The 26,577-nt window shown below is 35.5% G+C and overlaps 1 protein-coding gene across 9 annotated transcripts in view; it reads right to left on the bottom strand.

Moving 5' to 3' along the window:
* KDM6A (lysine demethylase 6A) overlaps nucleotides 1-26,577 on the bottom strand; it is a 159,349-nt gene that overhangs the window by 111,737 nt on the left and 21,035 nt on the right. For all 9 annotated transcript variants that reach the window (XM_067297937.1, XM_067297947.1, XM_067297965.1 and 6 more), the window contains exons 3-4: nucleotides 15,033-15,141; nucleotides 1,679-1,728 (exon numbers count right to left, since the gene is read on the bottom strand). In XM_067297937.1, the coding sequence (XP_067154038.1) occupies nucleotides 1,679-1,728; nucleotides 15,033-15,141 (159 nt within the window). The remainder of the gene's footprint in view (nucleotides 1-1,678; nucleotides 1,729-15,032; nucleotides 15,142-26,577) is intronic.

Here is a 26,577-nt window from a genome sequence, read left to right as displayed (position 1 = left end):
TGTCAGCCCTCTGATGCTTACATTCTTGTAACTGGTCTTGTCTGAAATTATCTCTGCAAGGTTAAGACTCTTGGGATACACACAGGAAGCAGGTATGTGTTAGAAGCTGCGTAAAATATCAGCACATTGCGTACGAACAGAAATTGTTTTCAACAAGTCAAGTACAGATCGCACATTTTACTATCATCCAAGCTCTTGAAATGGAACTGCAAAACAATCAAATAGAGTTCCCATTTGTTTTAACTGCAGATAATATTATGAGCCATTCTGAAGTCCTCTACACCTACAAATACAAACATACATATATATAAAAATTGTTTATATCTCACCCTGCACTCTCTGAAAATGGCTGGAAAATGATTTATTAAATCATCTATCGCTTCTTCTAATAACAAGCCATCAGAATACAAGCCAGAAAAAATAACTGAAGTCACAAAACATTCTGAACTACTTAACAAGGGAAGAGTACAAACAATACAAGCTATTACAACAGATGGTTAATTAATTAATAAACAATCCCAACACTCAATTAACAGAAATCTTTAGGCTGACTCTCCAAGGGTACATGAAAAGTAAGGATAGACAAATGCTCTTTTTAACCAATGTATTTTAAAAATAAATCATAATATTGTTTCTGAAAAAAACTACTCCAACTGCCAAACACCCCGGTGAGAACACTGCACTCGCACAACTTCAGCTGGAGTTGGGCTTCACAGAACAACATGGACAATCTCCCTGGGCCCCTCCAACTGGATCTCTCCTCCACATGTGAGCAGAATACATTTCTTTAAGTTCATTCTTCCACACTTTACTTCCCCCGCCTTTCTCTTCCCACTCGCCCTCCCCCAAATGGGAGATGATGTAACAGAATTTTTTAGAATATACTTATATTCCCTATAAAATGTAAAGAACACAGAAAATGCTGGGTTTTAAATGCTGGTATATACATTATATTTATGTCCTCCCAGACTGAGCTCTCCCTATTTGAAATAAGGGATTATGCACACTTTTAGGGTAAACAACCGCTTAAAACCACACAAATGTTAGCTGTGAGCATACGTGCTTTCCTACACTTGTGACTTAGTCATGAGCTCCAGATTATTGCATATGACACTATACCAATGCTAACTGTTTTTCACATCACTCCAGAATTCCCTGCTGCTATTCATTTACTGTCCTACTGCTTCACATGGACTTAAAGATAACACTCACAGCTGTATTAATTGAAATTTCCCTGTCTTGCATAAGAACATTAGCTAACAGAATATTGAAAGGAACTTTAAGCAATTTGGCATTTATGGAAATAAGAAACAACCTGAGAACATCTTTTCTAGTAAAAGTTCAAAGCCTGTGCAGCAGCTTTCAAGTGGTTATGATTCTCTCAGTACTCATATATATTTAAATATCTAGGCTTACATAATAAAAATTGAAGTAACAGATAATCAAAAAACTCTAAAATGTGACAACTGATCTGCCATTTCCACAAACAGCATGAAGATTTATTTCCACTTAAATTTATAATAAATTGTACACATAGGTGAACGCTTCCATAGGACCCAATTAATAAAGCAAAAAGTAATTGCAGGTACATACTCCAAACTTATAAGAAAATTAACCTATTTTAGAAATTCAATCATTTACAATGACATGCTAAAAAAAAAAAAAGGCATATACAGACCTTCCAGTAGTCAGATTGTAAACTGTAGTACCTCTGGTATGCAGATAATGCTGTAGAAAAGAGAAATGAGTGTTGAATTTCTGTTTTGTTGCTTTTTTTTTTTTTTTTTTTTTTAAGAAAAGACAACCTTAAGAAAACCTTAAGAGTCAGTCAGAATGTACAGCATTAAAATGATAAATGGTTTAATAAAAGTAACATTGCCACAATAAGTACACTACTGTGGGTAATGCATTCCTTAAGATTATAATTTTGTTTTATGAAATGTCAACGCAAAAGAATATTTATTATTAATCATACAAATGTAAATCAAGCAATATTTTAAAGAAAACTTATAACAAAAAGAATCATTTGAAATTTGGGGATTTTTTTCTGGACAAAGCTGCTGTAAGATTTAAAAGTTTAATCATGTAGCTCATTTACAATGCTCCCTGATGTCCTGTAATTTTTAAAGAACGGGTGCAGAGGGACACATACAGAGAAATCAGTTTCACATGCCCTTTCATTCAGTAACTAGAGAAACAAAAGCAAGTGGAAAAAAACTTATATTTTATTCAACATGTAATAAGACCAAAACTGACATGAAAAACATCTCCAGAACACCACCTTTATAGAACATTAGCACTACTTAGCAATGAAGTTCTCAAATCACTAGTCCCTCATCCCTCTTTCCCACTAAAAATTCTTGTTGACACATCTTGCCTTTGGCTAACAGGCATATGGTGGCATCAGACTGGAATGCAAACAGGCCTTATGTTCTTATAAGAACATTGCACTAAGCATCATCAAAAAATGGAGTATTGTAGAAAATGATTCATTGCAGTACCATTAAGAATTTGATTTTTCAAGTGTTTGTTTCTTAAGATTTATGAATGTTATCTACATACTGTATGTTTTCCAAACATCAAAAAAACCTCTCTGATTTGAAGAATTACAAACACCAAACAAATGCCAACAGGTTAAGAGAGCAAAAACAGTATGTACTTTACGTGCAAGTCCATTTCCTGCAAGTACCATCACAAAACCACGCCCCTAAGTATCCTTCAATACCTGTCCTCCATACTCATTTCTGTAACTTAACAAAAGAACTGTCTTAAATTTAAGCAAAGTAAGAACAAAAAAACGCATACTGGCAAGACATACAGAGCTTGTTCTTCCAAAGAATATAGCTCAGGATGCACACAGATCTCTTCAATTGCTTTTGGTTACACTCTGTATCCTAGTGATTTTCAATCTTTGCTGATGTCTAGATCCCTAAACATTTTCCATTAGACACACAAAATTATGCATGTCAGTACACATAAGTAGGCTAATAAACAAGCTTGGCCATTAAGGGTAATCCACACACCACCCATTTGGAGCAGGGAGAAATTCACTGATTTACCACTTAACAAAATATTCAAAGCTAAAGCAAATACTGTTTGCTTGTCTGAACTTAATACCAAAGCACTGGGGCCTACAGCTCTTTTGCCCATCTTCTTGAGTTTTGGCTCTTGGTCAGGATTGTTCTTAAAATGTATGTTTAACATCAGTTAGATACAAGAATTTAAGTTGCTGGTTCTTTATGACTACCTTGAAGTTTTTCTGCGAGTAACATTTCCCATCAGGTTATCCCCATGACCGTCCCATTGGTGGGGGGAATTAGCCCCCTCACTGAAGAGGCCTTCCCCCCCTCCCTGCGTTCCTGGCCACTCACGTCCCCACAGCACCGACAGGCCCCAAGGCATCCACCTGTGCGCTGATCTGTCTACAGATATGCACAACCACAAATTTTTAAATAACTGATATACGCTGAATTGTGCCGATACGGTGCCCCTCACCACTGTGATTACTTTTAAAGTCAGCTTCTAATTTTAGTGGCCTAAACTGCGATTCACTTAGATCCCCAGAGTAGAAAAATATGTATGAGAATATTCATCATCCTTACATTATCAACATGCATCATCTGTAAACGTCTACATGAAACTAAGCCGAATAAAATCATTTAAAAATCTAGTCACAATCAGGCTGAACATTTCACACCTTAAGAATACCTTTTTTTCTTCCCACTCCCCAATTTGATACAAACACAAATTTATCACTAAAGTCTAAGAATATTTCAGTCACATTCTGTAATTTTGTTATATCGTATGTTCACCAGAAAGCAGAATAACGCCCTACCCCAAATATTCCTTCCAAATTCACTTTCTCCCAGGTATCATTAACAGCTTTATGACAGAAAAGCTATTTGAACATGGGAATGACTTTGCCTTCCCAAACAGGAGAAACACACACACACTCGTATGCGCAGGGGCACACAAAAACAAAGTATGTCACAGCTAAATAAAAGAAAGAAAATTATTTCACTCAAGCAGTACCTATTCAAATTTGAAGGTTAAAACACATTTCAAAACCTTAAGTCAACAGCACCATATTACACAAGATTTAGGAAACTAAAAAATTATTGTAACCCATTATTTCATAAAGTAACTAAGTCAGTCTATTATATAGGGGATAGGGATGAAATTAAAAGATGAAAAGAATGTTAAATTCAATGCTAAGGCCTTATATTGACGGAATGAAAACAAGAACCTTCTTAGTGTAGTAGTTAAACATACAGGAATACTCACACAGTCATACTCAGTAGAGAGAGCTAAAATATAAATTTCCCTATAGCAGTTAAGGTACTGCTAGTAAGTTTACAAAATGTCAATTATTTAAAAAAATTACAAGAATAGAGAAGCAACAGAAGACTGAAAGACAGAAAAGCTTTACTGTCATTCTGTGACCAAAATCACTTCTTATTCAAATATAGCAAAAAGGAAAGGTGTATCCTTTATTCGTGTTCCTAACTCTAGGCGAGCCAGCGCACGCATGGCCTCCTTTCCCAGCCAAACAGAGACAAAGGAACAGAGCTAAGAAGCACTGGAAAAAGGGAGAGAAGAGACCTAAGGGTATTCACTGTGTTCAGATCTGATAAAGCACATGTCAGGGGAGGAGGAAAATTAGGAGATACAGGAAAATAGGCTCCACTAACACCTCTGGCTCATAAAGCAACTTGCCTAGAGAAGTTCTAGCATCTCCATTTAATATGGTTGGAAGAGCTTGTAGATTAAAGAAAGGAGTCTTTGCTCCATGATATTCCATCAGGTTTCCCTAGAGTACTGACATTTGCAAATAATTTCCTTTTCTACCTCTCCCATTTCTCAAAAAAATTTAGCAGTTTCCCAAAGAAACAGGCTCACACTACCACTGAAACAAGTACATACACCATACCTGGAAAGCATGAACTGCTGAAGCACATTTCATAGATACAGAATAAGAAGAGAAGACCTTCATCGTAAGGAAGGTCACATTATTCTTCTTGAGGAAAGAACACACTACAGTCCTCCTCTTAAATGTCTGAAGTTCCCAATGACACTTCTGGGTTCAGCAACCCAGGTTCTATAGCTCCATGCTTTCCTTCTAGGATAACAATGCAGTGGCTGGTAGCAGCAGAATACTTAATTCCTGAAAGTCTAATACTAAAACTCTCAGTATTGTGCTGAAAATGCAGAATAACAATGAATCACGGAGAGGTCCGTTACACCTGCGAACAGGAACCGCTTGCCCCTTTCCTCCTCAAAAAAAGTTAGACAACTAGAAAACGTTATTCATGCACAATTACAGGTATTTAACAAATGCTCAATATATAGTTGCCTGTGAAAGTTTATTTCTGCCTCTTATACATCTACATTAAGCATTCGCTCCACAAGCGCTCAAGGTTTGCTGTAAAGGACTGAAGGAACAGACAGAAAAAACGGGGGGTGGGTGGGGGGGGGGAAGGGATTCAACGGAGTACTCTTTTGTTAGGGCCCATATGAAATATTCCTGTTCAAGCATGTTCATAAGAAGAATCTTGCACTTAAAAACAGGCTCGAAATGAAATTCTGAAAGCAAGATTTTTGAAAATCTAGTAAAGAAAAAAAAAAAGCCTAGTAGTTTAAAACAGCAAAACATGAACCATAAACCTGGACCTTATCACACTAGTTTCTACTCCCTGAGTGGGTCACTGGTGAGCACCCCGCTAACAGATATCAAACATGCATCCTGTGTCTATAGTATTGAAACAGAACATTTTATCTAAAAAAGCATATTATGGAACTACAAGCAACTTTTTCCCTAAATTAAAGCTCATTTAAGTTTATCACTACAGGAAATTAGCACAAACCCCTAGAACTACAAAATTTATTCTAAATTAAGAAGAAAAAAAAAAAAAAGTAAATCTGCTGAACAAATAAACAAGTTACACAAGTTCCTATACGAAACATAGCCCATGCTTGATCACTGCTATGCTCCTTACAGGATGACATACTCTGATTTATTAGAAAGTGAAAAGACAATCACATGAATACTGCATTAGTAACTTTTTTTTGAAAAAACATTAAAGGATGCACTGTCATTTGCACCTTTATTTTTCATCCAAGACTGGTCATTCCCAGGTGAGACAATTTTTGTTAGAAAGATTTCTATGAACTATTGCCCCTCTTTCAAAACAGTTGTCAACTCCTGTTGACATGAACAACCTCTTTTCAGTTAAGCTGTCTTTTTTTAAACAAACCCATATTCTAATGGTTTCCAGGGAGAATTAAACCAAGCTGCCTACAGGGAAAGCAGTGGTTCTTTTAAATAATTAACACATAAGCAAGGCAATGCTCTCTGTTAGGTTTTGAGAAATGCTTATACACTTTTAAAAAGTGAGGGAATTCTCATCTAAAACATATTATGAAGGTTAAAAATCAGAAATTAAAATATCTGAAATCTTTAAATAAAACCATTTTTTCAGGTATTACAATTTTCACAAACCATGTGAATAATATGAATAATGGAAATTTAGAGAAAAGATTGAAAAAAAAAATCCAAATTTATTACTACAAAGAAGTTAAATCAAGCATCTCAGCATTTCTGCCATGTCCTACTTACAGTGAGCCTTAAAAATCCATTTAAACTAATCTAGGGCTATGGAATACCATAATGAAATGAGTGCTTCGAAATCACTCTTAGACACAGCTGAATTTTGCAGACAATCTTCTATTGGGAACTTATTATTTAGCTTTTCACGTTTAGAAGTTAGCCACTGAAACTCCTAAGCCTAAGCCGTTTTGTTGGAGGTCAAACATATAGAAGTGTCTTTTTTCAGCATGCAAATAACTCCTGAGCATCTTACAGTATGCACATTTAGGAAGAAGAGGATTCAGTATCAACATTAGAGAAATTTTCCTTCTTTCACTGCCAATTAGATCGTATACCTAACAGGATCTAGTCAACCACAGAAAAATCTCTTAAAAGTCACAAAGCAGAGAGACTCCGTTCAGACATCTAAACAATACTGAAGAAAGGACTCATGATTCTTACAAAAGGAGCTTGCAGTGACCTCCGTGTCTCCAGCCTTCTGCCCAGGACTTCATCACTTATCAAATAAGTTCTGGCTAACACTCTTCCAATCAAGAAAGATCTCTCTCTCCAAAACCTGGCAATTTACATTATTTCCCAACAAACAACCCTTATGCTGCAACTCTTGGAAACACTACAACCTACTGAGTGGCAGACACAGCATTTACCATCCTACCCCAAATAATGGCTTGATTTGACCCAAAGGTGCCCACCGCTTGTCAGATCATTCAGAGTAAGCTATGTCATTTGATGAGAATACAAGAGTGTTTACCTAAAATAGTTCCAAAAAGAAAAACAATCTTTTCACCACCGTAAAGAACTAAAATTATCCTGGGCAGTAAGGAACCTCCTTAACTGTTCCAGAATACAAGCCAGTTTAGGAATCTATCTTATAAACCTCTGCCACCTAATGCAGAGGTGACTCTCGGTGAGTTCATACAGTTACGTTCTGCTGGTTTCTTTTATTGAAGAAGGTTTTGCAGCCACCAGGACAGACCACTTTGCAAAACCTACTATATCTTTAATACAAGACAGAATGATCTGGCCTTGATTATTTGCTCTGTAAGACTCCACTTCCTCTGAGTCATGATACAGAGGATACCATTTCCTTATTTCCTCCTGTTTAAGATTCCTTGACTTCACGTAAAGAATATGAAAGATACTTTCATATAATTACCATGTATGTGGTTTCAGCATCTTCTTATTTGTTTGTTTTAATCTACTTAATATATGAGAAAATAGTAAAACTTTACAAGTTACATATTTGTTTCAATACTGAGTAGACAGTCTCACTCATCACGTCCAGAGTCTAAATCCATTACCTAAACAAACAAATGAAAAGAGGTGAAAATGGGGAGCAAAGCATTGACTGAATGACATCCCTCTATTTGTCATTTTTAGCATATACAATCACAAATCCCATAGTCACAAAAGGACAGCTTTTATGACCTACTCTAACAGACCTGTTTTATGACACCTGAAAATTTAGGAAGCCTTTTAAACAGATGCAAACATGGAGCAGTTTGAATATTTTAGTGCTTAAGTAACAAAAATGTGAACTAGATACTGACACCATCTAGTGGCATCTTGCATGGCTAAATGTGACCACCACAGATTTTTGGCTTGCTAAACTTCTGTTTCATTTCAAACTTAAACTGTAGTAGGAAAGGTAAGGGCAAACTTGAATCTGATGACATACCCCAAGAAGAAAAGAACTATAAAATCAACTCACAACCCCATGTTCTTCTCTATAAATAAGTACTTGCTTTCTTAAATAGAAATTTCTCTTTTTTAATGTTAATTTTTAAACAAGCAAAGCGCATTTCTTAGTGCCTATCTAGTCAGAAGAGGAATGGAAAGGTAGAAAATTAGGTGAAGAATCGCACAAGGGAAGCAAGGAAGGGGGCACAAGCATTGTTTTGAATTTGACAACTTATTTAGGAAAAATAAGTATTGGTTAAACACCTGGAGACATTTGTAGATTATGCAAACAGCTTAAGCAGTTCAGGTTTTATCCATATTGATGTCTTAACCTAGCAAATTGAATACTGCTAGGCTAGGGGATTAGCCAAAAATATAAAAGATTGAGTAGATTCCAAGGTTGGGTCAACGATTGGAAAAAAAAGAAAAGAAAAGAAAAAGAAAAGTGCAGAACTTAGAGCAGCAAAATACAGCTCAGGTCTTCTGTTCCAAGGCCTCAGGGGAGAGGCTGCTCTCGGTTTCCTCTAGAGCTTTGTGCTGAAAGTACCAAGACGACATATGATCAGAGGAGGCTAAAGCATGTCTTCTGAAGACTGAAGGCAGACACTCAAAAGCAACACAATCATACATTTAAGAAAGAACAAATAAAATTACTCAGAAAGCTATTAACAAGTACACATCCACATCTGGAAATATAATGCAGCAGCAAACTGGTGGGAAGGTCACTGTCCCATAGTCATATCCAACAATGAGCTGCACAGGAGACTAAGTGGCATTAAACATGCAAGAGAGACACTAATTAATCATGACAGGGAGTTCACTATTAAAGAAATCCTTTAGATAATAAACTACTTTCAGTCACTTAATCCTGTTACTCTAGGAAAGATCTTAAAATACTGAGTGTATCAGTGAAAGAACACAACAATTGCGTGATGCTAAAAAATCCTTCAAAGAACATACTCCTCAAAACGGCTTTTGACAGTTAGGAGTGTATTTAAAACCCTGTCCAAAATAAAAAATTTCAGACAACCATTCAAAAAACATGGTCTAGTTGTATTCTATAATAAAAATCCTCAATTGCCAAAAAAAAATATTTTAAAGAGAACATTTTAATTTTTTAAGCTTAGGAGAACATTCTTACTACCTTCTACAGGAATTTCATGCAATAATTTAAACTGCCTGAAATTTAACAACAGCAACCTGAAGATGAAACAAACAACTCTAAATAGAAACAACATAATTTCAGGCAATTCCTAACAATTATGGAGGGGAAAAAAAAAAAAACTTAAACAAAGATCACACTATTATTTGAAACACAGTCATCTCTTCCTTAATTCATTCAGATGCTGTTATACTTGAAACCAGTTCTAATTCTTCCAGGACTCATCAGTAAAAGACAGCCCAGCAGCAATCAGCACAATCCTATCTATGCTGGAAATATGGTCTCTTACATTTTATAAAATGATGTCTGCTACACTATACCTCAGAATGCAACTCACTGAAATGGTTCCTAATGATAATACTTTCCCTGAAAGCCCTGAAAGTTTAAGACATTAACCACTGTAAAAAAAATTTCTGCACAACTTGAATTGTAAGTACAAAGGTACACATAAACACTGTTGGATTTGGGGGGGGCAGGGGGAGTCTTACAACTATGTAACTTTACACAAGAACAGTCTAAAACTGTTTATATTTTAGTTTTAGGCAATATCTTAGTCAGTGAGCACCATAAGAAATACTTTTTTTCCCTCAAATTTTTGCCTAACAATCACTAAGAAAATGACCTTGAACCAGTAAACAGTTTCTTCTAAATTAAAGCATTTTTCTATTAGTGCTTTTGATTACAATGCAGTCACAACCTACATACAAAACGTAAGTATGATTATTAAAACTATAATAATGTAGTACATCAAAAAATGTGATCACCACTTGAGTAAAACAATAATAAAAATAGTTCCAGTGGAGTACTTATTATACGTTGGTAACTGTGATTTGAACATTTGTATGTTTTTCACAATTAATTCATAAACTGCATTATCTTCTTCCAGGCATTTTGCTTAGAGAATAGCAATTCAAGGTGGCCAAAGATAAAATTATGCCTCCTATTGTGCAATTGCTAGGAGTCCTCCAGGTCACAGGTTGGGACACAGGCAATATAAATGCTCCTTCTACAAAACAGATACAATGATCCCTAAAGAAAATACAGATGTCTTCAGAGTCCATGAGCTCAAACAGCATTAAACTAGAACCAAAATTTCAAAGATCATTCTCTGCACTCCTTATGGAAACCAGGGTCATGGAAAAAGAAAAAAACATCTTAATCAAATTACTGATGTAGCATTCATTTCTTCTGCCAGCAAGATAAGTTTAGCAAAACCCTGGCCCTCCAAAGGAATGAAGTAACATATAAAGATGATAGGTATCTGCCATAAAGTCTTAGCTGGATTCACAATTCTGCCAGTGTCCAAAAGCCTACATGACCTACATGCTTCCATCAACCCAGATCATGCCAAAAGCCTGTATCAACCTCCTCTGGCAAAACCTGAGGCTGAGGTTTCACATTCTGGGCAATGCGTCACTTTTTTGTGCCCGGTTATTTTTCAGTTGGTTCAGCTCCCCAGACAGCTGCACATTCAGCTGTTTGGGAAACAAAGCAGAGAGCAGCAACAAGCAGATGGGGGAATGCCACTCACCAAAGACATACCCAGGGAACAATAGTTTTGGAAGCCTCTGAAATAATCAATCTGCTGATGAATAACTGTCTTATATTAAAAAAAATAAAAAATAAAATAAAAAAGAAGACATCAGATTAGGCCTAAGAAAATGCTCTGGAGGAACAGAAGAGTTTTCACCGGGGGCAGGGAATGTTCTCATTTTGGGAACACCTGAAGCCAAGTTCTGACCAGTAATAGTCCAAGGGATAAAAGCAGGGCACAGAAACCACTCTGAAACGTGCTTGCTAAACTGAATCAATCTACCTTGGTTATAATCTCCTGAATGCAAATCAGTAACTCACAGTATTTCAGAATCTGCAAAAAGATTGGCATCTTCCTTAATACTGTCTCCTAAGAGTAGCAGAGTGAAACTAACAAGGCAAGTCAATTTCACAGCTGCAGAGAAAACTCTTAAGGTAACAAGGGCAATTCAAACACATCTAATTTTTCCCGAAATGCAAGCTGCAGACCAACTTCAGATATTTTAAAGGCCAAGAAAAAACATCATGATACTCTAGTCTGACCTTACATATAATATAGAGAAAAAGAACCTTATCTAATAATTTCTGAAGTAAATTCACCACTTTTGTTCGAGACCAGTATTTTTTTTCAGAATATAGTAAATTTTGACAGACTGCAAGCAACAAAACATACTGCATTTCTAGAAAAATTACTATAATATTTAATAGACTTCAGTTAAAAATAAATATGCCTTACTTAAGTCTAAATCCATCTAGTGTCAGCCATCAACTTATTCCAAATTCAAAGATAGTCTGCTCCTACCTGATATTCTCCTTGCACATGCAGCGAGGATTGTATATGCCTAGTTACTTCCAATAATATCATGTATTAATCTGCCATGAATCTTTTTCAGGGCTCCTCTTTTCAAGGCTATTAGTCCTTGTCTTATATAGAAATGACCTACAGTCTTTGTTACTAGGTTTATGAGAAGGTAAGAACTACATGAAAATACTAACACTCAAAGAGTATACCTAACTGAATAATCCAAGTTCATCTATGCATTTGTGAAAAAAAGTTAATGGAGACAGATCAAACTGAAAGAAAATATGAACATGCAGCTGTTAACATATCTCTGTCAACCTAGCATTGCTTAATCTTCATCAACAATCAGACTTTTGCAATCAATTAACAGTTTTGTTCTACTTGGCACAAACTGTATTGCATAATTTTTTAAACAAAGAACACTTGTATCACATTTGCCTGTAATAAAAATATACCTTTATACCTTATATATAAGGCTGTACATATAAGGGCTTCCAAGAAAAAAAAAAAGTTGCTTAGCATTAGTCATGCTACTATCTTCTGATATTGTATTAATTACATCCTACATCAATTTCTCCATGACTTTGTCCAAGACTAATTTCAGATCAGACAGATTATAGTTTCCAAGATCATCCTGCTTCGGCACCTTACATTTCTGGAACTTCTAGAACTTTAAAATTTGCTAAAACAAACATTAGAGGGACAAAAAAGTGTTTGAATTCCCTTTACTTTTCATGCCCTAAAGATTTAAAAAAATTAATTACAGTTGTAATTAATATATTTGCTAACTAAGGATAACAGAATTTATAGAATGAAATAAAACTTATTCATACTTTAAACTGAGAATGGAATGCACCAGCATTCTATTTCTTTCAAATTAAAGGGGTGAAATAATTGCTGAATACTTGTGTCTTTTTGTATTATGGATAATACTTTTACTATCCTTGCTTCTGGACTTGAATAATTGCTTTGAACAAGAATATTTGTCCCTCATTAAAAAAAAAAAAAAAAAGAAAAATTTAAACTTGCCTTAGATGCTACTGTATTTCCTATCAATTCAAACTCCTTCAGTATTAGTTTCTTCCTTACTCCATTTGTCTGTATGTCCAGATGCACCTAACTTCTCATTCTTCATTACTAAGCTTTCTCACTTTTTAATTGAGACAACATCTTTCATGATTGTGAATTTTAGAGGCAGCTAAGAAAATATTTTAATTCAAAGTTTTTAATGTTTAAATATTTCTTCTCACACAGTTCAGCTCATGCTTCTTTATAGTTCTGGAAAACTGGTACTTTCAACCATCGGCTGTATTTTTATGTTGTTGGGTTTTTTTTAATTATATGCATTGTACAAAGTAGGCTCTCCATCAGTAAACCTTGCCTCTGATTCATAGCCATGCCTTGTCCTGTCACTCTTAGCTGTTATTAACAGCAGAATTAACACAGTTCAGCCCACAATCCCACACTATCCTTGCAAATAAAATATATCCAATAAGCCATAGTGCAGTCACATCATACCAAGCTGCATTACACTAATCAGAACAACAACAGCAGAAGTTGTTTGCAGAGGGGATGGTAGACATTTATGGAGAAACACATGGGATCAGACTATTATTCATGAAATTCCATACAAACATATTGCCATGTTCCCTTCAGCTTTTTCCATGTCTTTGGAAACAGAAACACTAGTAGTTACATGATGTCACACAAGCTGCCTCATATGTAAGTATAAGTTGTAGGTACCTAAAATGTAGCTTCAAGTTGGCCTGCTAAGGTCCCTAAGCTCTCCACATAGTCAACAGAAAGAGGCAGGTGTCTTAGGTGGACATCATCTATCACTCAAAGCCTAAATTTACATACTGAATTTAGACTACTGGAAATTCCTCCCTAGTAATGTTAAATCCAAATGTTTCCCACCTAAACAATAAAGATGAGAAAAGTTCCCACAAACCCTATCTCATACTGGTTTATGTTATGCATGACAAACAAGCAGACCCATACACACACTGTTATGAAAGGGTCCACATACAGCCCAAATTACTAAACACTGCTTTTAAGCCACCATCAGTTATGTATGGATGCAAACACTGCATCAGTCCATCTTATTTCCCTTCTTCCACTTCTTGAGATAACTTGTAAAACAGTATGTTTGTGCGTTTGGAGAAAGAGGGGGTGGGCGGAAAGGGGGCTGGTTGGTTTTCTTAAATAATCATCAGATAGAGCTGCATTCATGTTAAAATTGAGAAGTGACAACAATGAAAAAAGACATCCCATGAAAGGACAAAATATTCTGATCTGCTCTAATTATCTATGTAGAATAAGATCCAAAGAGACTTTTTACCCATCGATACCTTCCACAATCACTGGAAGGGAGGAAGCTGTCAGAGACTGAACCTGACACTCAATGAGACACAAAAGGGAAATGACAGGAGCTGAAGATCTAGCCCTATTTCTCAAAAAGCATCACTGTAAGAGCATATTTGGGAAGCTACACCACTACCAAAACTGCAGTCTATTGGCCAATATGCAACAAAGCACAATAGTACATAAAGGTCTATGTTCACTGACTGCAATGATGGCTAAAAGCATTCAGAAAATTTCAAAAAGAAAAAAAAAAAAAATCAATGAAACAGAGATCTTAAAGGCAAAAAAAACAAAAAACCAGCCCACTCCTCCATCTTGTATCCAAAACAGAACTTAAAGCACATTTTTCTAAGTGCGTAATTCTGTTCTTGAATTAACACTTTCAGCCTTGTTTTAGCTGTTAAGATTTAGGACAAACAAGGAAGCATGAGCTCAGCCTGAGAGAGGCTATATAATTCCATGCACCTGTGTCTCCACAGTAATATTAACTTTTGCAGTTCCCATTTTTCCTCCTCCACCTCCCAAATGATTCCTTCAGAGGTATGGGTACAACTGTTTGTAGGGAAATGAAGCAGAAAAAGAAATACAGCAAACAGTTTTGCACTATTGTATAAGCTGAATAAGCTTCATACTTGTACCTGAACCAGTGAAATGTTTTGGCTTTTTCTTTTTAATTAAAGAAATCATCAAAAAGTTAGAGTACAACTGTTTTTGTAAAGATAACATCATTCTTATTCTGTTACTTTGAACTATAGTACAAACCAAGAGAAAACAGTGAGTTATTATCCACATGCATTTGATTCTATAGTGTCATGTTCAGCAAATGACAGCCCCCAAAGACATTTATCAGAAGCACTAAAACAACAACAACAACAAAATCTTACCTTTTGGATAATCTTCCAATAAGAGGTTGAAGTGACCTAACTGACAAAAGAAATCAGACTCGACCTTTCCTTCAGCTTTCAATATTAGCGATTCATAGCAGCGAACAGCCTGCAAAAGAGAAATATAATGTTTTCAAATTATTATATTTAACCGAAGAAAATAATACATTTTCTAAAAAATGTAAGTCTTTTACCAAACTTTCTCGTTATTTTGCAAGGCAAGAAGTCTACACACACTCATTAACCAGTCATCAGGATTCCTTTCCAAACAACAAGACAGAGAATTCCATGTTGCAAGTTCACTGATTCTAATACAAATTGAAAACAAATAAAAACAAAAAGTTTTCTCTTGTTTGTTTGTGAATTCCAGAAGCATTTGATTTCCCAAACACAAAACAAACTTCTATAACACATTATAATTTGTTAATTTAAAAATCAAATTACAAAAAGGGATTTTATTCATTCTTTCCAATCTGCAAGAAAAAACTGCTTTAAGTAATTAAAGCATTATTCTGTATTTACATTTATTTTTTTCCTAAAGGACATTTTGTTATACCAATGATTTCAGTATTTTTTGCTAAGCAGAAGAATATACTACCTTGACATGTTTAAGCAATTTCTATAGCTTAGCATAATTTCCCAAGATCTGATTCTTTTTACATATCTCTATCATGTCATAAAATGCACTGTTTACTACCTTACACTCGCTACCCAGTCACTGTAGACTAATTAAAGCTAAAGTTAGAAACCTGAATCCAATTAGAAATGAATTTTACTTTGAGGAAAGCTGCCCTAAAACTTGGTAAGCAGCACACTTAACATCAAAATATGTTCTGCACTGCAAACAGACATTTCTAGTAATCTGAATTGATAGCTTCTCTCCACCATGATGGTCAAAATCTTTAACAATCTATACTCTTGTCTTATGACCCTATTTACAGGTTTGGTAAACAAAACAACAACAACAAAAACTGTCTCACAACTTTTCCAGATTCTGATCAGTTTCTCAATTTTGAAAAAATCATAAAAAAAAAAAAAAAAGAGCCATTAAAGTGAAGTAGTTGACTAAACTCAAATGGAAGGGAAGGTGCTTTGCACCAGCAGAAGACTGTTGTCCTCAAAAGCTGGTTAAAATTACAATGAATTCTAATTCCAGCTGGTTAATCGTGACTTTCACCAATTCATGGTTTAACTATGTTTAGAATGTAGTTGCAATTATGAACTGCTTGATTTTAAGGTACTATTAGTAATTAAAGACCTTAAGATTAAATTAAAAATGATGAGCTCTGTAGGTCATTTTGTTTAACTGGAAATTCAGAGGAAGGGAAAAACATTTAAAAATCCCTTCTGCAATAGCTAAGTCTAAATACCATATTAGTAGTTTTGTCCAGTTACTTCATGTATGTTTATAATAATCATCAAAATAAAGAATGCCAACAATGAAATAAGGAAATGTTCTGAAATAGTTAATAATAATAAAAAAAACTACAGAGAATACAAATTACTGACCTAATCCGTATTTTAATTTGCCATTTTTACCCTGCTACACTAGTTTTAAAGTTATTTTTAAAAATGGCAAGGCATAAAATAGGCCTTGCTGTACTCAACAGAAACAAGCAATGTATGTGACCAGATGAGCGGTTCTCAGTCTGTATCACAAATTTCAGATGTACTATATATTTGTTCACCTACTTCCGAGTCCAGAACAACCTTCTTTTACAGCTATTTTCAGAAACAGAAGTTTTGATGGATAAAAACAAAGCTATGCTGTAAGCACAGCTGCAGCAAAATGGATAACATCTATATTAAATTTGTATTAGGTCTATGTGTGGTATTAAAACAATTTAATAAGACCATTAAAATTATATATTTCAAACTGTAGATGTTTGTCCATATTTTTTAACTTATATTGAGAGGTGTATTTGCCTTTACAGCAAAAAAATGCTGCTTAAGATAGATGAACCTCCTTGCTTTTGGTAGCCTGCAACAGCAGAATTTTTCATCCATGCCACAAGTTTTGCTTCAGTAAACTGCACTGAAAAGACTAGAATTTTGCTGGCAGTTAATCAAAGCTACTACTCCTTTAATTTTATTCCCACCACTATCAGACATCCTGAAGTCAGTCAACTCTCAAACTAAAAAAATTATACCCCTGGAACCAGAACCAAAGCACAAGTCAAAAGTGAATTTCTTAGAAGAAATTCTTTAGTTACTACATGAGTTTGAACAAATTCTCCACATCCAGGTTCATATGTGGAACTTATTCCCTTATCTGCAGATGTCTTAACGTGTAATCTTTTTCTTTGTGCCTTGCTTCCTCTCCCACTTTTTGGTGTCATCTCTGGATTTGTACAAATCTAACACAAATTCATGCTGCTTCCTCTAGCATTACTGTCACAGATGTAATTTGCAGATAGGCCTTCCATTTTCTGGTAATATGAATACCTGCTCTATCTGCCGAAGAGAATATTCACACCATGACATTTTCTGAAATGAACATATTGTCTTCTACAGTTCAGTCACTGCTTACAGCATGCAGAAACTGCTAACACAATGGGTAGCTTATAAAATCTGTTGGACAGGAATTTCAGGGAGTTTGTTTCCTTAACTAGATGATTACAGGTATTTGAAGGGGAAAACTGACTTTTTGAACAAATAAAACATGCTCTTTCTATACAGGAAGTTGAAGGAAATTATAAATCATATGCACTTAAACAACTAAGTATCTCAGGACCTTTAATGTTCCCCCCACCCATTTGAAAGTAAAACCTCACTAAAAGATATATCAGTAGTGTCTGAAGCACTACACAAAGTAGGCATACAAAAAGCTAAGACCAACCCTTTCACACAACTCCAATCAATTCTCAGCAAGGTAGATTTTCCCTTTGTTTTTAGAATACACTCTGAAGGTACATGCTAAGCCATCTTACTAACACTAATACCAGCACAAGGAAAGGACCACAGCTGCAAACAGAACTTCCCTTTCTCTAACCATTACAGCAAGTTAGCTCCACTATCAAGGTATGGTCTCAGCTGATCTCTAAACTATTTGCGACATTATTAGAAAAACACTTACCTAAATTCAAACTGATATTGTGAAGGTTATTCCATAGGAATTTTCAAAATTCTACTAGCACATACTAAAAACATAAAATAGAAACCAAAAGCAAGAGCATCCTCTTGCTTTACATCCTCAGCAGGAACACCAAAGTCAACCTCTTTGAGTCTCTGGAGGATTAAATACAACAGTCAATACAAGACTTGTCTTCTTCCTAGTAGCCAGAGTAGCTCAGTTTTGGTCGAGAAACTTTCCTCTCATCAAACCCCTCGACAAATATCTTTAAAGAACTGCTTTTGTTAATTGAAGCAAATGATGCAGAGCATTTTGAAAATTGAGGTTACAACTATATGTATCTGTATACGGCTTCTTTGAATGAATACTCAAATACTCAAAAGATCTCATCTCAGTGGATCTATAACTGCAAGGGACATCGATGGCACCATTTGTGCAACCAATTTAAACCAACGTGACGTACTACGATTCTAAGGAAGTTAAAAAAACCCTCATACTTCTGAGTATTATTATTTCTCTATATTGTATGGATTTTTTAAGTGCACTCAATGGAGCCTTGTATTGCCTAGTATTGACAAATTAACAAGAAAGAAAAAGACCCTGAAATGAAAAGGAAAATTGCTACAGAACATAGTACACTTCCTTCTCTTTGTTCAAGGCTGCATGAAGATAAAAGGGAAACCTGAAGAATTTAAGAACTTGGCAAAATAATCACCAGCAGCTGCTTTGCAGCGTGGCAACTAGAGCAGAAGCAGGAAACAAATAAGGGAATGGCTGCAGGAAAAGAAGTTACAATTTATATGATACAAAAAAATACCTGTGCTGTCTGCCACCTGCTTGATTAAAAGCAAACTCAAGCAACACACCATAGTCAACACTTCTAACAAGTCAGTTATAAAACCCCCTTCATGACATCATAGCCAGTTACCATGGAAATTCTGATTTCACAAATTCAACAATCAATGGTTACAGCAAGTTAATAAAATATAGTGAAGGAGAAAAACAGCTTAAAGTATCTGTCAACTCGGAAAAAGCCTGCAGAATACTTCTGAGTGTCCACAAAAAAAAAAAAAAAAAAACTTAAATTTCATTAGCATCTACAAAAATGTTCCACCAAATCCCCCATATGTTCATTGTTTATTGTTGCAAAGGAAAAAGGAAAGGAACTGGAATAATGTTTCCTTCTTCTGTGACAAGAACATTTCATGAATTTTCTATTATTAAACATACATTTTCTCAGAGGGGGAAAAAAAAAAAAAAAACACGCAAACTCCATGAAGCAAATGCCAGTTTGGGCTATTATTAGCATGATTTCCTGTCAAGGGAATGCCATATAAGAAAAAAATCCATCAGATAAAAACAGAATTCTAAATATTCTATGCAGAAGCCATTGATACGTATTACAGTTCTTTTTCATAAAGGAGAAGGTAGGACTATGTTATTTATGCCTCAGCAATATGGAGAAAAAAATATCACCACCACTTTGGTCACATTTATTACTTGTATTTTATAGCATACCTCCAAATTAGCGGTAAACAATTTTATTTAAAAAATGGAAAAAGTTAACACTGTAATAAAAAGTTAACACTGTAACACTTCTTTACATCTGACAAGCATAACTAACTAGGAAGAAAGGAAGACTAAATAGCCAAGCATGACAAAGTGTTAATAATTAAGACTTTAATACATTAATGATATGAAAATGGAGGAGTGCACCGAAACTGCAAAATTTTTACTTAAGACACAGGGGACACAGGGAAATCATATATATGACCACAGAAAACCAAAGAACTAGTAATATAAATAGGCAGCACGACAACAGCTGGGTAGTAATGTACAGTGAAAGAAATCATTTGAATTCATACTTTTTACTGGGTTCCACATTAATTGTTTATTCAAGAAAAAGGTAGTGTTTTAATGCAAACAATATAGTATAAAATGACAAATCCAAAGTCCCAAGATGTTCCTCGAACCTTAAAGATTAGAAAACACCAAGTACGTATATAAGCTTTCAACCAGAAAAGCAAAAAAGTTCAGTTCTTGTTTATTTTTTCTTGCTTCTGTAAAAAGATATAATCTGAACAAACAGGGTTTGCAGGTGGGTATTGAGAACTGGAAGCATGAGAAGAATTCCATGTGAGAAAAAAAGAAAAAAAAGAAAAAACAGAGACCAGTGGACTGGTGTCCATTTATAAATGGAATACTACACTGATGCTTAGAAACAAAGTGTTGATTAACTCTTAAGGAATATTTTATTCTTCTGAAAAAGAAAATACTTATGTAGACAGTGCTGAAAACTGAAGTGATGATCACATAACAATCCACTGCCACTGAATCTGAGGGATATTTACAGACTAGACAAGCAAGAAATCTATTTATGTGCTGGCCCCAATCTCCCCCTCTCAGTATCAAAAGAGGATATTCCATAAGGCTTCTCCATTCCCTTCTTCTCCACCCACTCACGCTCCACACAGTTCACCAAAGGTGCATCTGATTTCTAAATAACAACAGCCACCAACCTAAGAACCTCTTGATTTAGTTATAGTTCCTGCCCTGCAACAACAAAAGTTTGAATAAGGCTACCTTCAGCTGAGCAAGAAGAACAAAGACTAGCCCAAATTCTTCAAAAGTTGCACTATTTTTCCCCCCATCAATGACTGACTAGAAAAATACCACCTCTTGGGCTGTAGATGACTTAAAAGAATGTCTCATTTTTCTTTTACAAAGAAAAGCATACAACATATATTTGATGAAAGGTAACCTATACTAATTCAGCAGAGATTCTCTCCTATTATACATGCATGGCAAAATACTCCTACCTTCCCTTACTTTCTTACTCAGTATCAATTCCCAACGCTGCTTACATAACTTCTTTATATGCTCTCTGTCTTTATTTAAAATGCAGTATGAGCTTCACAGAGTTTTTCTCTCTTCTTAATACAATTTTGCTCATCTTGTATTACATATTTGGGGTGTATTATGTGATAGCCTCAAGAAGAATTTAAGAGATGCTGGACACAAACATGCTCATGCCCCAAACAGCTTAGGCCTCACGGGGCTGGGGGGAAGCTGGGTTCTTTGGAAACTTTCTTTCTGCAAAATTTCTACAGGGTATTTGAATGTCAAAAAATTACTGCAATCCACTAATACTATTTAAGATCATCATGTCCTTACCATGGACAGAAAGTAGTTTGAACAATGGGAACAGATTCTCTTCATGCATAATTTCTCATGAATTGTATCATCAACTTCAGCCAGTCAATTTTCCCGTGACTACTGCTTCATGAAATGGGCCACAAGAAGACTAAACATTGCAAGCAGGATAGAAGAGCAAGCAGTTCTTGATGCATATTGTGCATATCTTCATGATTCCAAATACGATGACTTAAAAAAAAAAAAAAGCCACTACTGCAATCTACCTTAGCCATAATTTGCAGATATATTTGTTACAGATATCAGCTTCAGTATAATATGGAGAGTAGCAGACAGAAAGGAGGTGAATCAGCCCAGCGCATAAGAAAGATCAAGGTTGGAGAACTTATGAGTGAAAGCTAACAAGGAAACTATCTGAAAGGTAAACAGCACAAATGAAACATGTTCTAAAGACTGGAGTAAGAGAAGCACACTATCACCATAAGGAACAAGCAATTAAAAAACAACAACAACAAAAAAACCCTTAAATATACCAAGGAGAAACAGTATCACTAAAACAAATGCTACAACAAGAGATGGGGAACAGGGGATACTAGTAGCTTAGAAATAATTCTTCCTGAAGCCAAACATCATTGAAAAATGAGGGATAATGCTTCATAAAAAGAACAGAACTTCTGAACAGAATACAAAACATAACATATGCAAATCAATGATAAATGGAGAAAGTGACATTTTACCAAAGGGAAAAAAAACAACCTGTCAGCACTGAATTGAAAACACTTAAAATAAATTGTAAGACATTCTTTGAGTGTTTGCTGAGAGACAGGTGTAAATTCAATAGTGCAGGCTTCTCAAAGAAAATATGGGAAGTTCAGTCATTTTTAAGCTAGACTGTCCATAACCAATTACATTTTGATGAAACATTGGTTAACCAGAGCTAATATAGTAAATCATTCTGCATTAATTCTGAGATCATCTTTAGGCTGCAAACCCCTGTTAGTTTTCTCACTACAGTAGCACATACATACACACAAATATATAAATATATATATATGTATTTACATATTTATGTATACTCACACATTATATAGGTAATTAAAACACATTCTAAACTGTCAGTGAACAGACTGCTCTCTATTCTGTCCTAGAAAAATGTTTCATTATGAGGAGACACAGAAGGTCTTATAAATTTTGTGTGAAGTTTCATCCTTCCAAATACTGCATAATTCTTCTATTTTTAAGAGTGTATATATACACTTTTTTTTTTTTAAGCACTAGACTTCTCAATGGATGAGTATTTTGGCTATTTTTTCCTCAGAGAGTATAGGAAGATTTTTTTTTATTGTTATTTTTACTAAATTAATTATATTCCAAATAGAATTTCAGTACCTTAATTCAGCATTAGTTCTAGAGCTAATGAATAGTTTACCACACCATAAAACATAAGAGTACTTAATCTAATTTTATTCTAGTAATTCTTAAGTATACCAACACAGAATATCACAAGTGAGGTGCAAACACATCATCCTTCAGAACATATAGTTAACTTTGACAGACAAACTTATCTTTTTTGAAGATGCCACAACAGTTACATTTGAGAGGCTAAGGATTTTCATAAAGATTTTAAAAAGATATACATCAAACGTTTGTTATTAATTTCACTGGTAAATAACTTGGTAAATAGAATTAAATCAACACAGGAAAAAATGGCCAAATAAAGCCACTGTCTGCATTAACAGCTCCCTGCTTTGCTTAGGTAAAAGCAAAGTGTAAGTCAGAGTAACTGTTACATATGCAAAGATCTCCTGATCTGGACACAAGTCTTGGAAATGAAACAGTGACTATCATCTATCAAGCACAAAGAAAACAATGAAGCAATGAGAGAGCTTGAATAAAAAGCAGTAACTAGAAGTATTAAAGAGAGACAGAGAAATATACACACATAATCATGAGAAATTCAGTCTACAAATACTCTGATGTGGAAAAAATAGTATGTGTGAAAATATTTAGCCTCATACTAATAGATTACTAATGATTTTTTTCTTTGTTTAAATACAAGGTGATATAAAAGAGCAACTGTTATATAATATTAAAAAAATACCAACAATTGTTCTGCTCTACTAAACCTGCACAGTCTAAAATTCAGTTTCAAAAGGGCTCAAGCACCAGAGGTGGCCCAATTTTCAAAAATACTGTTCATTGCTTAATCTGAAAATATAAGGAAAAGAGGATTTATTTTAGAAGGATGGAGAAGATAATGGGGCAGAAGATGCTTATGAAGGAAGTGTAAAAACTAATGCTAATAGGGTGGGAAGTATGGAATTTTCAGAACCACACGAGGCATAAAAGTGGTAAAGCCACATTAAGACATAAAGGATAAAAATTATATAAACAGAAGGAATCTGATTTCAGATACTGAAATAGCTCCACCTCAAGGATTCTCCGAGTGCTGGTGCCTCTACTGATTAGCACAGCCAGTATACTAAGAAGGGTTCCCCACAAAGATTTTCTACCACATCACTGAAATCTTGCATACAGGTACCACTTTACATATACTCCTTTTTTCAGAGTCATTTTTATACACTGTTTTTGAGATTGCTGAACTATGCTCTTAGACAACGGGAAGCCACTTGTATAAAAGTGAGCGCACTGGAATATAAGCAAGTGTGCATGAAGACAAGCTTAGATAGAAAAACGTTCTGGAGAAGAACCTTCTGGCTAGTCAACACCTTGATAAGCTCTGCAATCCCCATTCTCCTATAGAGGAGCTGTAACTTTTCTCTGCTAATGCCTGCAAAAGCACAGCCTTACCCCAACCTTTCCCACTTTATGCAATATTCTGAACCAAGAACAACTACCATGAGGAAACAAGAATACAATCCTCCCGATATAGTCATGCAACTAACAATCAGCACCACGTTTGAATGGAAGAGCTAGTATACCTCATTCAAGGAAAGAGGTAACATCTACTTGTACTATGTAGCCATAACAGGTGTGGGGGGTCCATTCACATAAATTCCTGCATTGGTAGGCAGGCACTACAAAGTGCAAGACCTCATTATTTTAGCTGTGAGTGTGCATTTGCAGCTTAATATGCTTTAAACACTTAATAAGATGACAGTACACCCAAACGTTGCTCAGCTTGCCAGTGGAGTTCTCTGAGAAGTAAAACTTTGTATTGGATTTTCACAAACACATCCTAAAGAATCCAGCAATTGTGGGGTAAATAACCTTGCAGGCTATCAAGACAGATCATTTTCATTAACATCTCCTTGGAGATGGATATGACCTCCTTCTTGAATAATGCTTCTCAGGCCCTATCATATTTGACATCTGATCTAGAGACACACATTAACAAATACCAAATGGAAAAACATACATGTAGCAGGCTTCATATTGCTTCTCCATGTATCCCTATGTATTTTTAGAGATGCTATTGAACTAGAAAATAGAGGCTGCTTCAAAGGACACAACTCCCAGTAAGTACAGCAGGTCAGAAATCAATACCATATCACAGAAAACAAAATTGGAAAAAAATGCTCAAAAATTTCACCAGAAAGAGGAGAAAACCTTCAAAATATTCAATAAGCACATTGATCTACGATATAAAAGACCAGGATTCAGGACTTTGATTTCAAACAAAGATTTGAATGTGGGTAGCCCATATTTATAGCAAGTGCCCTAAATATCAGATTCTAAAGTCAATCTCACTTTTAAGTCAAGGTCACTATGGCAATTCATAGTAGGACAGAAGCACAATGACACAGACTCAACTTCTAGCTTTATGCAGAGGACTCAGTTCTACTTATCCTTTCCCCACCTTCAACAATATACTAGTACTCAGCCGAGGCTGCGTAGACAATATGGATTTTGCGGTTATAAACAAAATTGGCCAAAGAGGAACTCAAAACACTACAGCAGTGGTTAGAGTAAAGTACTAAGGAGCCTAGGATCACACCACGATCTCTCTTGGCTGAATCTAACATAATGAATATAGCCTTAAGTATGAGTTCTTCTCAATTCCATCATGCTGCTATTCTTCAAATATAACTATTTGCAAATATAAGTATTTGCAAATACTCTTCTACCATGCCCAGCTGGAAAAGGTACAATATCCCCTTCTGTTGGACCTAGCTTTCCATTACCACACATGGAAAGAGAGAGAGAGAGAGAGAGAGACAGACATGAAAATTTAGTCAGAGGAGAATGCCAGAGAAAGGAAGTAGAGAGATCACAGTTTACCCAAAGAAACCCTGAAAAATAGCACCTTCTTCATTCTGTATCTTTCCATCTCTACTCCATCTGGCAGCACAACAGCTTTCCCATTATTACTCACCCAATATATAACATCTCCACATAATAATCACTTCAATCATGCCAGTCACTCAAGGAACAAGTGATTAGCCCTCTGTAGAAAATGTTTGGGGAGGATGAAAAAATATAGACATGACAGAGGTTTAAGAACATTTTAAAACAGTTAAAAATGCATTAAATTTAAATTAAAGACATTTATAAGTAATCATAAAAGGCAAAAGGTAATGTGTAAGTTAGTCCCAAGTGTCAATCTTTTATAATCTCTTTATTTAAAAATGTCAAATGTAGTACAAAAGGTTTGTTTTACATAGTTTTCTGAAGTAACAGATTTCCTTATATCCAAAAAAGCAAAGACTGCCATTTTGGGCCACCAGTGGCCCACTCAGTGCAAACAACAGGAAGTGTGTAAGTTTTATGCTTAAGCTTGGGCATATGAATAACACTTGCAACAGAAATATAATTTATGTCATCTTTAGACCACAAATGGCGAACCAGCATCTCATGACATGTATGTGGCTATCCTATACTGCAAATGTGGCTTACAGGGAAAAATTCCCAACTACTGAACTCTGTGCAGTTGTTCAGCACATGGAGGGGCTGCCACTGCCCTCAACTTCCTGGTCAATCAGCACTGACCAGCCAGGGGAAACAGGCTCCCCCAGCCAGTAGTCAGGGCCTGGCAGCACTGACTGGGGGGCAGCTGAGAGGGGTTTCCTCTCCTATCTGTTGCTCCTTCCTCTCCACACGCTCAGCAGCTGGAAGAGCTCCTGGAGCAGAGTCTTCGACAGCTGAGGACAGGAAGGCCCTTGCCTGCAGGAAAGGAAAAACAGGGAGGCATGCAAGTGAGCCAAGAAGACTAAGGATGATGGAAGAGTCCTGGAATCAGGGCAGAGAGGGTGAAAGCACATTTGCAAATAAGTGTTACAAGTTGTAGGCATAAGATCTAAGTTTTTAGTTAGTCTGTTTGTAGGTTAGCATGACAAAGTACACACCCGACTCTTAAGT

This window comes from Apteryx mantelli, chromosome 1 (assembly GCF_036417845.1).
Source record: "Apteryx mantelli isolate bAptMan1 chromosome 1, bAptMan1.hap1, whole genome shotgun sequence".
Classification (NCBI taxonomy): domain Eukaryota; kingdom Metazoa; phylum Chordata; class Aves; order Apterygiformes; family Apterygidae; genus Apteryx; species Apteryx mantelli.
The sequence above is the reverse complement of the archived record's forward strand: the minus strand, read 5'-3'. Positions and strand labels throughout refer to the sequence as shown.